This window comes from Cricetulus griseus, chromosome 8, assembly GCF_003668045.3.
Source record: "Cricetulus griseus strain 17A/GY chromosome 8, alternate assembly CriGri-PICRH-1.0, whole genome shotgun sequence".
NCBI classification, from domain to species: domain Eukaryota; kingdom Metazoa; phylum Chordata; class Mammalia; order Rodentia; family Cricetidae; genus Cricetulus; species Cricetulus griseus.
The window spans coordinates 24,617,943-24,635,528 of NC_048601.1; the positions used below are offsets into that span (position 1 = coordinate 24,617,943).

General features: G+C 47.3%; 1 protein-coding gene across 1 annotated transcript in view; it reads left to right on the top strand.

Annotated features, from left to right (window-relative positions):
* Positions 1-17,586, top strand: part of B4galnt3 (beta-1,4-N-acetyl-galactosaminyltransferase 3) — a 96,336-nt gene that overhangs the window by 58,247 nt on the left and 20,503 nt on the right. The window contains exons 2-5 of the mRNA XM_035448945.1: positions 6,327-6,430; positions 7,836-7,913; positions 16,857-16,952; positions 17,419-17,509. Coding sequence (XP_035304836.1) covers positions 6,327-6,430; positions 7,836-7,913; positions 16,857-16,952; positions 17,419-17,509 — 369 coding nt within the window. The remainder of the gene's footprint in view (positions 1-6,326; positions 6,431-7,835; positions 7,914-16,856; positions 16,953-17,418; positions 17,510-17,586) is intronic.

Genomic DNA, 17,586 nt, shown 5'->3' on the forward strand with positions numbered 1-17,586 from the left:
AATATAAATTTAGCAGGCCTCTGTACAAATAGACACATATATGTGTGTGTGTGTGTATATATATATATATATATATATATATATATACACACATACATGTTTATTGTTATGGTTGTAGTAACAATAACTTTTATTGCATCAAGTTCCCTGGGGCATCAAGGAGTAGGAAGGAAAGACTTTATCACACTCTCTACCACCAGAGCCTTGGGCATGCCCTAAAGACTGTCTCCCAGGTGACAGTCCTCTGCCTGTCTGTGACATGCAGCTTCGACTTTCTGATCTGGGCTAGACCCTGCTGGCCTCAAGCCAGGGTTGCTTTGTCCCACTGAAGACACTAACTCCCCAGGCTCTTCTCAAGCTCTCCCCATGGATAGAACCTTTTCATCCTGCAACTCAGGACTAGTCCTGGCTCTTGTAAATCCATGTCCATGGCCTCTTGTCTCCTAGGCAGCCTCTAGTTTCCTAGTGGGACAAGGACTCTGTCTCTTTGGCGTCACTGGGTTTCATCACTGTTTCTCTTGGCATTGTTGGTCTCTGGAGAGTGTGTTTCTGCACAGACCCCAGGTCTTCTCTTTGGAATCTACATTCATCCTGGATCTTCCGGTCTGTGGTGCCCTATGGAACAGGTGGGACTGGCTCTCCTCCTAGGCTGCTCACACTCTTTCCAGAGTCCTGGGAGGGCCAGCCCCTCCCCTCCCCAAAGTCCTCCCCTGTAGTTTCTGGAAGGAGAAAACCCTTCCTACTGGAGACCAGCCCCAAGGCTGGAAACAACACTGTAAAGATGTCTATCTGTGCCTACCTGAGGGTCCATCCCTTTTCAGGCATTCCCCAGTTCCACTTTTCTTGGGCTGCTTTCAGTTTCCCTGATGCTACATAGAGCTGTCAGGCTTGCTTCCTTCCTCCTTCCCTCGCTTCATTTCTCCCTCCCTTCCCTCCTTCCTTCTCCCCTCTCCCTCCCTCCCTCCCTGATTCTTTTTCTTAGGGAAGAGGGAAGCAGTAAATAACCTTCTTATTCCACTGTTCAGCCTTTATTTGGGGGTAAACTTGCATCATCCACTGTGCTGGGCTGCCTACATCTAATCCAGTTCTATCTAGCCTCCGGCAAAATCAACCTCCACATGAGCAAGAAATAGAATGTGGAGTAGCGAGATGAGGGCTGACACCAGTCACAGGATTGGAACAGAATCTGTAGGTCTCCACTGGGCTCACTGTTGTTCACGAGGAAGTTGTGTGTGTGCGCACGTGTGCTCATATCATCTGTCTTTACATGGCGAAATAAAACTTTTAGCACGGAGTGGACTGGGTGGTGTACACTTTTTTTTTTTAAGATTTTATTTATTTATTATGTATACAGCTGTCTGCCTGCATGCCAACAGAAGGCACTAGATCTCATTCAGGGTGGTTGTGAGACACCATGTGGTTTCCGGGAATTGAACTCAGGACCTCTGGAAGAAGAGTCACTGCTCTTCACCGCTGAGCCATCTCTCCAGCCTGTGGTGTACACTTTTAATCCTAGCACCTGGGAAGTAGATGCAGGGGAATTTCTATGAGTTGGAGACCAGCCTTATCTATATGGTGAGCTCAGGCCAATCAAGGCTACGTAGTAAGACTCTGTTTCAAAAAATAGCAACAAAACAACCCCAAAGCCAAAGCCATTCCTCTTGGCATGGTGCTTTGCTGTATTAAGTGCTCATTAATGTTGGCTGCTATTACTATCATTCTTGTAATGACTCAGAAGCAAAAGCAATACACATTTTTACCAGCTTGTTAGAAGTCTGGTTGAGCACTGGTAGATGTTTGAACATATTTATTTTTTTAGAAAAGATATTTATTTATTTATTTATTTATTTATTTATTTATTATGTATAGAGTGTTCTGTCTGCATGTATGCCTGTAGGCCAAGGCCAGATCTACAGATGGTTGTGAGCCACCTTGTAGGTGCTGGGAATTGAACTCCGTACCTCCAAAAGAGCATCCAATGCTCTTAACCACTGAGCCGTCTTGGACACTTGTGGTGGGCTGGAAGGGAGTGTGCTTTGGGTCAGCCAGTTAGTTCAGGGTCATTATTAACAGGCTTTAGGAATTTATACAGACACACGCAAATTTAGCATTAACTTTTTACTTCTTAAGTTGTTCTGGCCTGCAGGCATACATGCAGACAGAACACTGTATACATAATATATATAATATTTTTTTTTAATTGTGCTGGGGATAAAACCTAGGACCTTGTACACCACTGGCAAAGGCTCCACACTGGCAAGCACTTTGTACTAACTAAACCCCTCCTCCAACCCTTAACTGTTAAGTTGAAAATGCATTTAAGGGGAGGGCGAGGGACCTGGGATTGGCGTGTAAAATACTCTTCTTTCTAATTAAAATAATAATAATAAAAAAGAAAATGCACTTAAGTGTTTTCAGCCCCTGGGATGGAGTCAGAGCTCAAGCCTGTAGTCCCACTGTGGGTCTGCAGTATCAGTGCAGCCTCAGCGGTGAGGGCCTTCCCACTCTCCCGTGTGAATGGCCCTGACATCCACATGCTGTACTGGCAAGAGTATCAGATGAAGGGTCCAGGGAAATGAGTGGCAGCTCCTGACCTGCTGAAGACTGAGTTGTCACAGGCACTGATACTTCATGTGGGTTATCATTTCACTGTGTGACCTTGGGCTGATAATCGTACCGTTTTTGTTGCTTTGTTTTTCTTATTTCTGAGAGAAAGGATGAGATGAGGCAGTGGAGTTAACATATGTTAGAGTCTTTGAAAAATGATACCGAGGGATATATGTGTGCTATAGCCTCACAAAGAGCCGGGATGGTAATCTCCAGGCCTTTGAAGTCTCTATTGCCCGCAGGAGGGATGTTGGCAAAGCTCTGGCTGATGGTGAACTTGATAGCCCAGCTTTGTGAGGGCAGAGTATGAGGCCCACAGTGGTGCTTCATCTGACACCTGAGATCCGGGTGTCTGTCTTCTGACATAAATGTGACACCTGCTGTAGGAGGACCAGGCCCTGGCAGCTGGTGTTCTGCATGGGGAGGTTCAGCCAGAAGCAGGGGGCAAGTGACAAGTGGCAGTCATTCAATCAGCACATTCTTTAGCTCCAATTGCCCCTAGGGGACTAAGCAATGGCTGGGTGTCCACTGGCAGGATTAATGCAGATGCAGAGATGGGGAGGATCCAAATATAGGGCCCAGTGCCTGGCATAGAGTGTTTGCCTAGTGAGCACTGGCAGGGCCCTGGGGAAAGTCCATGGAGCAGAGAGGACCTATCTATTGCTATGCTACCACAAAGTCCCTGCCACCCTGTCTGCTTGCTCTCTGGCCGGTAAGCAGAGGAGAGACCCTTAGGAGTTTACACAATTCAAAAGAAGTAGGGATCCCTATCCCCTGATTCTCAAATCCAAACCCCCAATTCAGGAACGGTTAGGGGGAAAGAGTGCATTTTAAGCAGTTTGTGAGTTGGACACATTTAATTCAGTGCTCACAGCAGGCCTGGTGGATGGAGCAGATGCTTCTGTTAAAGCAGCATTAAAGAGATGCAGTGATTTGCTCAAGCCGTTACAGCTGTCACTCAAAAGCCTGAAGACTGCACTGTTGACCATCCAAATCTCAATTATCTCAGAACCATGTAGACATACCTGTGACTTGCAGGTGAGAGCCTGGCTAGGTTTAACTTTACTGAGTATGTCTTTTCCTCAATAGTATTATCCTTGGCCACAGAGAGAGCCATCAGTTAAAAAGGAATAGAACTGGTGTCAGTGACAGTTCTTCACTTAGTATAGACCTGAATTCAGTTCTGAGTACGGCCAGGAAGCCAGGGATTTACATTCAAAAGTATATTAAGGAAGCCAGTCAATGCTCAGTTAGAAAGAAGAGGCATTATGAGCATGGTAGCCAAATTAACCCAACATGATTCCTCTATTATCAAGTGGGTTGGGGCTGGAAAAATGTCTCAGCCATTTAGAGCAATTGCTGTGCAATCATGAGAACCAGAGTTCAGATCTCAGCATCCATGTAGTAAGCTGGGCGTCCTGCACATGTGCAGGGGGACGGAGACAGGAGCATTGCTGGGACATGCTGGCTTTCAGTTTAGATGAGAAAACATGAACACAGGTTCATGGAGAGACCTCTTCTCAATGGGAGTAGATATAGAGAGATTGAGGGGGACACCTGATGCCTTCTGGTCTCTACCCATATAACACACACACACACACACACACACACACACACACACACACACACACACACAAAATAGGGTTTTTTTTTTTTTAGATTTTTTTTTTAATTATGTGTCTGTGCATGTACCCTTGGAGTTCTCATAACTGTGTAACTGAGTACCTGTGTAGTGACCCAAGGCCCAGATCCATAGCGAAGACCTCTGAGTCCAGCACCCCTCAAAGCTCTGCTAAAGAGTGGCCATAGGAGAAAGCAGAAATGATGGCTGACATTGGCTCGTAAGGGCTGCCTTCTCTAATCTTGGGTGACAAGTAGATCTGTGACTCAGAATTCCAAGATCCTCTTTCCCCATCTGTAAGATGAGAATGCTCACACCTGACCTAACTCCAGCTTCTTAAAATTAAAAGGCTCCCATGATGCCACACCTCTCAGATGCCATAGCCACATAAGAACCCCCCCCACACACCCATGGCATGCTCCAGCTTGTGATTCTGTGCCCACCCCTCCAAGTATCAGCACCCCTGCACAGGTGATGTCCACCTCTGTGTAGTCCATGCTCTTTGTTGTACTCTGTGGTTGCTTTTGCTTCACTGAGACACAGTCTTGCTATGCATCCCAGCATGGTCTAATCCAGCCTTAGTTCCCTTAGACTTTTGGTGCCTTATAGGCATCTGCCACTATATTTAGCTGTTTATTCTTATTTTTGTTTATTTAGCTGTGTCCCTGTTGGTACTCACATAGGGATCCACTGACTCTTCTGCCAACTGTTGATTCCCAGTTGGGTGTGGGGGGGAATGACTGTCAAACTCCTTTTACATGAACTTTTTTTTTTTTTTTTTTCCACGCGTTGCATCACTCTGATTCTTTCTGAACAGTGCCTGTGTTGTGCCTGGCATGAACTCCAGAGTTGAGATGCAGCCCAGCCCCACAAGGGTATCTTAATGAAGCATCCCACTCAGGTTCTCATCCTAGCCTTGTTACTATTTGGTCTGTGACTCTAGATTTGTCATTTCACCAGCCTTGGCCCCATTTTTATTTTTTTTTTTCTTTTCTTTCCTTTTTTTTTTTTTCCTTTCTTCTCTTTGACTCAAGGTTTTTCTGTGTAGCCCTGGATGTCCTGGAATTCACTCTGTAGACCAGGCTGGCCCCCAATTCAGAGATTCACCTGTCTCTGCCTCCTGAGTGTTGGGATTAAAGGCATGGTCCACTAGCACCTGCTCAGCTTAAGGGCTTTTGTTGTTGTTTTGTTTTTCCCATTTTTCTTACCTGGAGTGAGGAGGAAGTGATTTTTTTTTTTTTTTTAATTAAAGAAGGAAGTGACCTTAAAAACGGGTCTGATGGTTCATAGTTCTGATTCATGGCCTACAGTGTTGTAGGCTCACTTATTTTAAAACCAACAGCTCTGCCCAACCGATCTCTTTATTGTCAAGAAGGCCCTGGCATCTGGTGAATTACAGACTGACCACTGGGCTCTGACTCTTACCCATTGCCGTCCCTTGGTTCTTCATTTGTGTAGGAATGCCTGCTTGCACATCAACACTTTCCTGTTCTTGCCCTCCCACCATGGTTTTCCTTTTTGCCTCCTCAGATGTGCAAGCTAACCAGTTCCAGAGAACACATCAGTGAGTCCCATATAGCCTTCAGATCAGCTCAGGGCTAGCTGGTCCTCCAAGTTTGCTTGACAAACACCAAATCCCTGGCTCACTCTTTCCTGCCTCCTCCAGCTCTGGTTCTATCCGGCAATCCCGTGGTGGTTATGATGATCAGAAAGACATGTGCCTCTTACCCCTCCCACTTTCCCCCCCCCCCCCGCCCCAATCCCCTGCTGCTGCCCTGGAAATGGCCTTTGCTGCCATTTCTTGACTGTACCTTTTGTGAGAAATCACCCGCCATGTGCAACTGGGTAAGAACCATGCTATATGGGTCCCCATGGTACATGGCAATAGCTCAGTTCCTTCTCTGATTTAGGGAAGGCAGAAGTCTTTCCCACCCTCTGCCCCGTGGACCGTGGCTAAATTTGTATCTGCTCCTGCCTTTTGAAGTGGGGTGAGGAAAAGAGAAGCAATCCCCTCTCTTATCTCTGCCTCCCTAACCTTACAGATTTACGGCCTCCTGAATTAAGCTGACCTTGTTTTTCTCTTCTTTCCCTTTCATAGGGTATGGCAGCTGGAAAGAACTGGCCAAGGCCCTGGCCAATAGGAACATCCCAGCTGTTGATCCAAATCTCCAATTCTATCCTTCCCAGAGGCTGAGCCTTAAGGTATGTGGCAGGTCCAGTCCCACCGCCCCCCGCCCCCCCTTGCTGCTAGATCAGCCAGGACCTTCCGTTGCCTTCAGTTGCTCCATGGCTTTAAGGGAAATCTTCTCTGTGGTATGTGCAGAGGGGAGACATCTGGGAGAACCCAGTTCAGCCTCTAAGTAGTTCTAGAAGAGCGCAAATATCTTTCTTGTCTTCCTCAAAGCCAGTGGCTCTCAACCTTCCTAATGCTGCAACCCTTTAATACAGTTCTTCATGTTGTGATGGCCCCCAACCATAAAATTGTTTCATGGCTACTTCATAACTGTAATTTTGCTACTGTTATGAATCGTAATGTAAATATATGATTGCAGGATATCTGATATGGGACTTCTGTGAAGGGGTCATTCCAGCCCCAGGGGATGTGACCTACAGGTCTCTCTCTCTCTCTCTCTCTCTCTCTCTCTCTCTTTCTCTCTCTCTCTCTCTCTCTCTCACACACACACACACAAACACACACACAGGGTTTTCTGCATATTAACCATAATATCCTGGAGACAGGACTGTATCTGATGAAATGGTGCTGAAAGCCACAGGTGATAAAGGAGACAAATGCTCTTCCCTGCCAACAGCTGAGGTATAGTTTGTCATGGAGCATTTCCCTGTAGTGTTTCTCAGGTGGTAGATTAGGGAAACTGGGGGCCATTCCAATTTGGAACCCCACCCATGAAACAGTTGAGCCAAAACCAGACACAGAACCTCAAAGCTGGGCAGCACCAAAGTAAATCTGTGGACATATATGGTAGGGAGGATTTGCAATGTCTTTGAGAGGCTCTTTTCTTAAGACCAGTGACAAATCTGGATAAAACTTGGGGCAGGAGAGAAGTATTGAAGGAAAAGAAGTCACAGTTTCTGCCCCAAGGGGATCCAGAGTCAATTTTTTTTCTCATGGAGCAGGTTGAAAAACTTGAGGGATGTGAGCCGACCTCAGGAGTGCATGCTGACAAGCCTGAGATATTCTCCTCAGCAATATGGCGTAAATAATGAATGAAAGCGTCTCTCTTTTTTAATAATTTATTTATCTTTATTTTATGTGCATTGGTGTTTTGCTTGCATGTGTGTCTCTGTGAGGGTGCCAGGTCCCCTGGAACTGGAGTTACAGATAGTTGTGATCTGCCATGCAGATGTTGGGAATTGAACCCAGGTCCTCTGGAAGAGCAGCCAGTGCTCTTAACCTCTGAGCCATCTCTCCAGCCCCAAAAGTGTCTCTTAAGCTGAGACACTTTTTTAAGTTGGGGGTCATGGGACAGAAGCTGTGTCCCATGACCCCCAACTTCCCCAGGGGCATCTTCAAGGAGCCCTGAATCCTGTCCTATCTCTAATTTTTTATCAATATATTCACTAAGTTTATTCTTTGTTCTTCTGATAGGACCAAGACATTTCCCAGAGTAGGAGAAGGAACAATAGCTACTTGAAGTGGAACAAACCTGTCCCCTGGCTGTCTGAGGTGAGGAACTCTGCTGATCCCGGTCTTTATAGAGGCTTCAACAGACGAAACACAGAGTCCTCAGGAAACTGTCTTGTGATTATTGCTGTATTAAAATGTTTACCCCTACGCTCATTAGGTTTTTCTTCATTAGAGGAATACAAACATTTGCTGCAGGCCTACTGTGTGCCAAGCTCTGCACATCATCTCACGTCAGCTGCTTTGCCCCTGTAAGGCGGTATCATTGTGTTAGCTCTCTGGCACCCTGGCAAACATCTGACACAATGGACTCCCAAGGAGGAAGGTTTATTTTGGCTCAGGGTTGTTTGGCCTGTCACTTTGGATCTTTGAAATATAACACATCATGGTAGACCTAGAGAATTAGTCTAACTTCAGGGTGGCTGAGAGCAAAGAAAGAGGGAATGGGGCTGGTCCTAATGTCCCCTCCAGCAACAGGACCCGTTTACTTTAGGTTCTGTCTCTAAAAGCTTCCCCATCACACCAAAGGCTGTGACCTGGGGACTTTTCAGAGCATTGTAGATTCAAGCGGTAACAGTCTTTATCCTTATTTTATAGGTGGGAAAGCCATGTCTGGGGAAGTTACTTGACTTTCATAGCCTTGCCAATCCCCAGTCTTAAAGATAACAACTTCCCCAAGAGTGCTTTCTCAAACCATTAAGTCCCATAAGATATTCCAGGAAGAAAGGGATCCATTGTTAAGTGAACTTAAAAAAAAAAAAAAAAAGACCAAAAACCCACTGTGCAGGACAACTGTTCTTGGAAATTCACATTAACATATGAAAGATTCTGAGAAGTCCTGGGGAAATCTGTTTAGCTTGGTTTAGCTCAGCATGTCCCAGATTTATCTGTCCCTGAACTGCCTTTTCCATGAATGCCTGTCAATATTTGGAGCCACCAATATTCTAAAGGAATGTGCATTAGGAATCTGCTTCAGAAAGTAGTTATTATGGGTCCAAAAATCACAACCAGGTGCAGTGGTAAAGCGGGCGTGATCACTTGAGCCGCACAGCAAAGAAACAGCCTATCTCTTTACAAAATCGCAGCCATCATGATACTGTTTACTAAAAGGCATTGATTTTCTTTTTGTTTTTGTTGTTGTTTGTTTTTTGCTTTTTGTGAGCTTGTACAAGTTACATTTAGTACATGCTTGTACCAAAACAGTGTCATAGCATGGTGCTTTGGGAAATCATATTTTACAGTGTGTTTAGAACCCAGGACCTCCAGCTTGGAGCTCTTGGTAGAGACTACTTTTCTTGGCTGTGTGGTCTGGGCCAGTCTATTGTCTTTATTGTTCCTATTACAGATTGATCTTGCAGCTTGGGTGGTTTTATTTCCAAACCACCCACTGAAGGGCAAGAGAGAAAGAGCCAATGTTAACTCCTCTACTTGATGAGACTGCCTCTTTTTAAAGTCCAGAGTGAGGATGGATTACCACGCTGGCACAATTGTTCTAGTTGACATCATTAGGCAATTGGAGATAGTATGCTGAGCTGTGCTGTAAAAAAGAGCAGGTGGGCCTGGTGATCCAGCCTTCTCTCTGGAGGGCAGCTTTGCTTATCCTTCCTTCCTTCCTTCCTTCCTTCCTTCCTTCCTTCCTTCCTTCCTCCCTTTGTGTTGTTGCTTGTTTTGCTGTTTCATTCAAAATAGAGTTTCTCTATGTAACAACTCTGGCTGTCCTGGAACTCATTCTGTAGACCAGGATGGCCTTGAATCCATAAAAATCTGTAAGCCTCTGCCTCCCAAGTGCTGGGATTAAAGTTGTTGGCCACCATCACCTGGCTTGTTTATTTTTGAGACAGGGTCTCCTGTAGCCCAGGCTGGCCTTGAACTCATTGTATAGTTGAGAATGACTTTGAACTCTTCTTAATCCTCTGCCCCCATCTCCCAAGTGCTGGGATTACAGGCATGTGTCACTACTTCTAGCAGGCTCTCATTTGTGCCCCACCCACCCCCGTCTTGGTCTCTGTCTCTCTCTGTCATTTTGGAGATGGGGTCTCAGGCTAACTTGACATTTATGATCCTCCAGCCTCAGCTTCCTGAATGCTGGGATTATAGACACGTGCCACCACCAAATCAAATCCCACCATATCTGTCCTGGGATTGACTTTTTTTTTTTAGATTTTATTTATTTATTATGTATCCAGTCTTCTGCCTGAATGCCAGCAGAGGGCACCAGATCTCATTTAAGGTGGTTGTAGGCCACCATGTGGTTGCCAGGAACTGAACTCAGGACCTCTGGAAGAAGTCAGTGCTCTTAACCGATGAGCCATCTCTCCAGCCCAACTTTTTTTTTTTTTTCCTAAAAAAAAGAGGGCTTTATTGACATGGAACTCAAAGAACCAGCTTCTGTCTACTGAGTGCTGGGGTAAAAGGCATATGCCATCACACCTGGCCAGGATTGACCTTTTTAAAGAAATAGTTGGTGTCTTAGTACATGTAGGTGACCTTTTAGTAGTAAAAGACTGATTTCCATGGATTTCATCTTTAAACATTAAAAGATTTAAAATCCTTAATCTTTATAGATCTTTAGGGAATCCTCCTAGGTCAAAGAGATGAGTAGCATCCACTGCAATCCAGCTTTTCCGTCCCTCCCATTACAGTGACTTCTGTGTGCTCAGCTTAGTGGCTCTCAGATTAGGGTGCTCACCCCCTTTGTAGGCAGTATGTCTGAGAAGGTGCAGTTAGTGGGGAGTCTTGTTCTAAGCGGAAAAAGGACTAAATGTAAAGACATTTCTTTGTTTTCCAATCTCAGTATTTGCCTGTCTGCTCTGAGGCCAGGGTCATTCCAAGAGGTAGCAGGAGTCTTAGCCGCTATCCTTGGTGTGTCAGAGAGGATTTAGTGGATTGGACAGCTGGGACTGAGTGCATGGTCCTTAAACCTCCCGTGTCTACCAGCAAACTCCAGTGCCAGCCACTTTATATGTTGGTCAGTATGCAGGTCCATTGGTCCACTCTGTCTGTCTGGGTCATTTCTCCAAACAAAAGTAATTACAAGCCAGAAACTTGGTGAACACAGCTGACCTAACTAGCCACAGTGTTTGTGTTACTATACAACTTTGGTAGATGATGTGTCTTACCTGTGGACAGGCGCAAGACAGAGACTCGGGGTTTTTGTTGTATTTTGTTTCCAGCACTTAATCCAGAGCCCCATGCATTGTTTCAGGATATTTTTTTGTTTTTGTCTTTTTTTTTTTTTTCCTGTTCCTTTGTTTTGGTGTTTTGAGACATGAAGCCGAAAGCTGCTTAGAGCTTAAATTAGCTCAAGATATCCTAGAACCCTCAGTGATTCCTTGCCTCAGACCACAGGCTTCTGTCACCACACTCAGCTTGTTACATTTCGTGGGCAGGGCGAAGAAGACAGCTTTCAGGAATCAGTTCTCATCTTCCACCTTATAGGGGCAGGGTCTCTTTTTTCTGTTGTGCAGTATGCTCTAGGCTAGCTCTGGGTGATTCTCCCATCTCACAGTAGGCCTGCTGGATTGCAGACTTGGTCCACTGACCAGCTTTTCATGTGGCTGAAGATGGAGCTCAGGTTGTTGGGTGTGGGGCAAGCACTTGACCACTGAAGCATCTCCCTGGCCCTTGTTACTCCTTCTAAAAAAAGATGGATTTTGGAGAGGGATCTGATGGTGTATATCCCCCAGCACTCGGGAGTTTGAGGCAGGAGGATCACTCTGGGTTTGAGAATAGCCTAGGCCATATGTTGAGACTTTGTCTCAAAAACAAAACAAAACAAACAACAAAAATGTTACTGAGATCTAGTTCATATGCCTTACAAGTCACTCACTCATAGTGTACAGTCCAGTCGCTTTCAGTATGTTAACAGAGTTGTGCTTCGTCGAAGACTCCCTGTCTGTCACTTGGTGGTAGAGCATTTGCTTGAAATTTGTGAGACCTTAGATACAATTCATTGTACTGCTAAATAAGTAAATGAACAAATAAATAATAATGAATCCAGGGCTGGGGTTGTAGCTCAGTTGGTAGAGTACTTGCCTAGCATGCACAAAGCCCCTGGGTTCGGTCGGCAGTATAAATGGGGCACAGTGCTGCACACCTGTAATCCCAGCACTCAGGAGGTGGAGGCAGGAGGGTCGTAAGTTTACATTCATCAATGGCTACATAACAAGTTTGAAACCAGCCTGAGCTACATGAGACGTTGTCTCAAAAAAGCAAAAGAAAGCCCTGCATCCCCAGCCATCCCCTCTCACCACACTCTTGTCCCTCCTTAGGTACAGAGCTATCTACTTTCTTTATAATTAAAAAAAAATATTTTATGGGTATGAGTGTTTTGCTGAATGTATGTATGTACACCATATGTGTTTCTAGTGCCCATGGAGGTCAGAAGAGGGTGTCACATCCCCAGATCTAGAGTTATAGGTGATTATTAGCCACTATGTGAGCGCCCGGAACTGAACCCATGTCCTCTGTAAGAGCAAAGTGGTTTACTTCCTGTCTCTACATTTGCCTATCCTGGATACTTCATAGAAATGGAATCATGAAATGTGTTTCTCTGTGTCTGGCTTCTTTCACTCATATGGGTTTGCAGAATTCATCCACAAGGTAACATGGCATGTTTCGTTCTTTGTTGTAGCAGTGTAAGATGGCATCGCATGGTAAATCACACATTAAAACGTCTCCAGCTGAGACAGCAGAAGGGATGAGTTATTGTTCATGTGTTGCATTTGTATCTAAGAGTAGAGTGTGACAGGGTCCAAGACAACTCTCAGAGACTGTCTTGGTCCTACCAAAGTGGGCTTTGGTGATGCAACGGCCATAGGAGTTCTAGATCACTAAGAGGAACGTTCTAGACGGACACACCAGCTCCCTGGTTTGCAGGGCACAGCTGTCCATCCACTTAGCTATCTGCTAGTCTTTCGTTGGCTTTGGCCTACACATTTGCTTCTCCCTCTACTTGGCTCTCATGGAGCAGAAGTTCCTGGGAGGATGGTGTGGAGACAGGGAGAACTATAATCCACATTTTATTTATCCCTTCCTCTGTTAGTACACAGATTGTTGCTAATATGGGGGTCACTTTGACTAATCCTGCTATGAACACTTGGGTATGATTTGCTGTGGGTTGGGCTCTCCTGTTTTCAGAGCCCAGGTCACCATCACTGCAGTTTGTCTCTCCTCCTCCACACTCTGGCTACACGGTGAGACACCTGGAGCATGTCAGTTCCTTATGAACTTTCTACATGAATGGGGAGATTTCACCTGTTAGGATCCACAGAATGGGCCTCCAGCCTTCAAAAAGCTTCAGAAGCACCCTTATCTTTCTAGCATCAGGAGCCCTTCATACCACAGGGAGCACTGTCAACTCGATATAGTAGGCCGGAGGTTAGGAGTGTAACCCAGATTCCATTCCCAGCACTGTTGAGGAAATGGAAGTGGGGAGGAGTAGACCAAGCTCCGAATGCTGTCCAGGAGCCAGTGTATAGGAACCGGGGGCTGATTGGCTGCACACTGAGGTCGGGTAAGGCCTCACTGGCTCCAAGCTGAACCATCCACCAGGTGTTCTGGGCTTGTGACAGTGCAACAGCTACAGCAAGGGTCAGCCAGAGGCCACAGCTAAGGTATCTGATCTCTCCTGTCTCTCTGTCCCACTGCAACAGCTCCAAACACAAGCGACACCGTCTACACATCTCAGGTCTTGGTCTTTGATTTGAGCGCTCTCTCGCCCTCTCCTATGGCTCTCTCTCTCTGCCCCTCGCTCTCCCCCCCTTCTCTCCATCTTCTCCCCAGGTAAGTGCTATACTCCTGAGCCGCATTCCACCCTCTTTCATCTGACTGCACAGTGGACACATGAGCTGGTGGGAAGCACCCAGTAGTGGAATGGATCGCTCTGAATTCAGCTTCTCCAAGCCTCTCTCTGTTCATTGGATAATTCAGATGTGCTGGGACATGGAAAGGAGCTGTTAGCTCGTCCCAGGGCAGGCACAGTGGGCCCCAGAAGTATTTGAGACAACTTTGGAAGAATAAATAGGACTCTGCCGTGTGGGGAAGAAAACACAGGGTCTGATTAGGAAATAGTATTTGGGGAAAGCAGGGCACATCGAAAGCTGGATGGTTTTGGGCAAAGGCTGGAAGTTAGATGTGGGTAGGTATGGCAGGGAGGGTGTGGTGTGTGGTAAGGGCTGGGAAGGCAGGTTGGTCATAAACCATGAGGTTATTCTGCAATCACCTCAAGTTTTCAGCCTCAGAGTGACTTGCTCCATCCCACCAGCCCAGCTGCTTCAGAAAAGTCCTGGAGGCCATAAGAGGACTCAGTGCAGGAGAGACACTGTCATCCACTTAGGCCACATGTCACATGCTGGCCTGGCCAGCCCGGAAGGCCCAGCAGAGGTGGAGTGATGCAAGGGAAGGCAGTAGGGCAGGCCTAACCCCCACTTTCATGCTCCCTTCTGCCCTCCATCTCCACAGGGCAATTGCTGTGTGTTCTCAGGAAGTCACTTCCTGAGCCCTGATACCCCCCTTTCTAAATGAGACCATCCAATAGACACTTTCTCCACTACAGCTAACTGCAAGTTCCAAACCATCACAACTGAAGCTTGGAGGAAGCCCTCTGCTTCCTGGCCTTTTGCCTATACTAGGCAAGGGAGACGGGCCGGCCGTGAGGCTGGTGTGCCAGAGTGTCACATCCTTGCTAGCTAGTTCCAAGTCCCTAAAATGGAGTGACACAAGCTCTGATGTAGTTGTCAGTCTGGGTCTGGGAGGAAGACAGTGTCCAAGGGTCTCCAAGACACAAAGGTCTGAGACTCAGCCGAATGCTGGGTGAGGTCGACCCCAGAGAAAGGACTAATTCTCTCATTCACTCTTGGCCTGCCCTGCTGGCTTCCCAGAGGCACCTCAGGTTCCCATGGCCAAGCTAGATGGTCTGGGGAGGAGCTGTGCAGGGTTTGTGTCTACCTGCCCTCCGGCCAAAGCTGCTCTCATGCCAAACCCATTCTCATGCCTGCCTGGAATCCTAGCTCCAGGCTTCACACAGCAGGCCTCTCTCTCTGGTGGCTATGTCCTCTGCTCTTCCGGGGACCAGAGCTCTCTGATCTGGAGGTCTCCTGGGGAGGGCCAAAAGCAGACCACTTGGAGGAGACAACAGAATCTTTTAAGCTGGAGTTGAGGAATTTCCCTAGAAGCAGCATAATGTCCCTATTCTTTCCTAACTCAGAGTCTCAACCCGCCTCCCACCTACCAGCCCACACACTTTCTCACCCACCCAGCCTCCTACTTGCATTCCTGTGAGTGATGGCTACTTCCCAAAGTCCCACATTCCAAGTGTTGACCCAGCTAGTGTGCATAAGGGTCAGCGAGTGACAAGCTAGCCTGTCTTCAGGGTCCAGCAGTGGGACAAGTGTCCGTGAAGCCTTGCCCATCATTGCTGTGTAACTTAGACCCTCAGCACTCCTGTAGAGCACGTCCCTGATCCCTGCATACCTCTTTCAAAAAGGAATTGTGTGTTGGGAGGTATACCTGTGTGCTGGTGCCTGTGGAAGCCAGAGGATGACCTCTGGTATCATTCTCCATTATCTCAAAAGTACTTTGACTTTTGAGATAAGATCTCTTTGGCCTGGGCTTATCTCTTTAGGACTAGGATGGCCAGAGAGCTCTAGAGATCCTCCTGTCTCTCCCTCCCCTCCTTAGGATTCCAAGCTCCCACTACCCTTTTCAGTGACTTCTGGGGATGGGGCTCAGGCCCTTGTGCTTGCTTAGAAAGCACTGTGCTAACTGAGCCATCTTCCCAGTACCCCATCCTGCATCACTGCACAGAGGACCCAAAGTGAGTCCTTTAGTCCCAGTGACTGTCCCTCTTCTGCCTACTTGTTTCTTAAGACTCACTCAGATTTTGGATCTGACCAGCTGCAGTTGGGCTTGGGGGGGGGGGCTGGGACAGGCCCTGTTTGTGTGCATGGATGAGACACCATGTGGAATGGGCTCAGCTCTGGTGAAGGACTGTGGAAGGAAATGGACTGGAGTGATTTGAAACTGTGTGTGGGCTGGGACTATACCCCAGCTTCTTCTCCCTTTCTCAACACAGCGCCTCCACTCACCTGGAATATGGCTGTTGACTTTGTCCTGCCTCTGGCGAGAGCATCTGCTCCAGGTCTAGGCCTGTCCCCCTCCAATGCCACAGCTGAGAGGGACAGAGAAACTGCTTCTGCCAATACAGTGCTGCCAGAAGCCTGTGACCTGCAGGAGGCCCTGATGCTGCATGGCCTGGAGGGACCCCAGATACCTCCATAGTCTTGTCAGAGTGTGAAGACCACTGTTAAGGTTTCCTGACAGCAGACTGCTGCAGGGCCTTCCATGAGGAACAGGGGAGAGATGGTGGGCAAGCTCTTGGCTGGAACCTAGCCAAGCCCCTCCTAGTTCCCCCTGTTACTTCTGCCATGGTGCCATGGCTGTTATGTCCCTCACCTGTGCCTGAGGAAAGCATAGCAGCTCTCTTCCTGCCTGGAAAGAACAGTATGCTGTGTGTATCTGTAGGCATGTGTGCATATATGACCCCATCCTTAGAGTCAGGCCACAGGGCTGGTATTAGCTTTCCATCGTGACAAACATGCCTGAGATAAACAAATCATAAAGAGGCAAGGATTGCTTTGGCTCACTGTTTCAGAGGTTTAATCCTAGGCTTGCTTGGCCCATTTGCTTTGGGCTTGTGGCAGCTGAGTACCCCATGGTGACAAAAGACTGGAAAGTAGAGTAAGACAGAAAGTAGATGGGATTCCCCCCCCCCCCCCCGCAGTATCCTCCTCAGGGGCACAGCCCAGTGACCTAGATGTCCTCTGCTACGTCCTCATGGCCTAAAGTTTCCACCATCTCCTAGTAGCACCACGGGCTGGGAGCCAAGCCTTTTATAGAATATGTAGGCAGCACTGTGCACATCTGCTCCAGGGCTGAGCGCAGGCTGCTCCTATTCGCTCATTGTCCCTTCTCTGCTCCACACAGTTCCAGGGCCATGCCAACCTGCATGTGTTTGAAGACTGGTGTGGCAGCTCCATCCAGCAGCTCAGGAGGAACCTGCACTTCCCACTCTACCCCCATGTAAGTGCCTTGGGGCTGTCTGCCCTCCGTCCCCCAGACCATCCTCTGTGTCTCCTCCGTCTCATCTTTCCCACCTGCCTCCTTCTCTGCCCCTTCTCAGTCCATGGCTGTCTGTATTATTCCCTCAGTCTCTCGGGCCCCCTTTCCTCTGTTTAGAATATCTTTCTTGTTCTCCTTCCCTGAGACTCTTGTAAGCTGGCACTCTGCAGCGTTTTAGTTAATGCTCTCTTGGTATTTACCCAGGGCCAGCATGTACACACGCACGTGCTGTGCATTGGACAAAGCCACCTGGACCAAGAACTGAGTGGGACCTGACATTTATCTTGGGCTCCACATGCCATGCTACACCTAGTCTCTCATCTCCTGGTCCCTTCCTGGTCTTCGCACCAGTCTTGAGTAGCCTGAGCTCAAATTCCTTAAACTCTTCTTTCTGATTCTGAGTAACAGTTCATCTTTCTCGACATAGATCCGCACAACCCTGAGGAAGCTGGCTGTGTCACCCAAGTGGACCAACTATGGTCTCCGCATATTTGGCTACCTGCACCCTTTTACCGATGGTGAGGCAGCCCTAAAGCCTCATCCTTTTTCCTGCTCTTAAGTTCTTCAGGGAGGTCTTAGAAACATATGCCCGAGC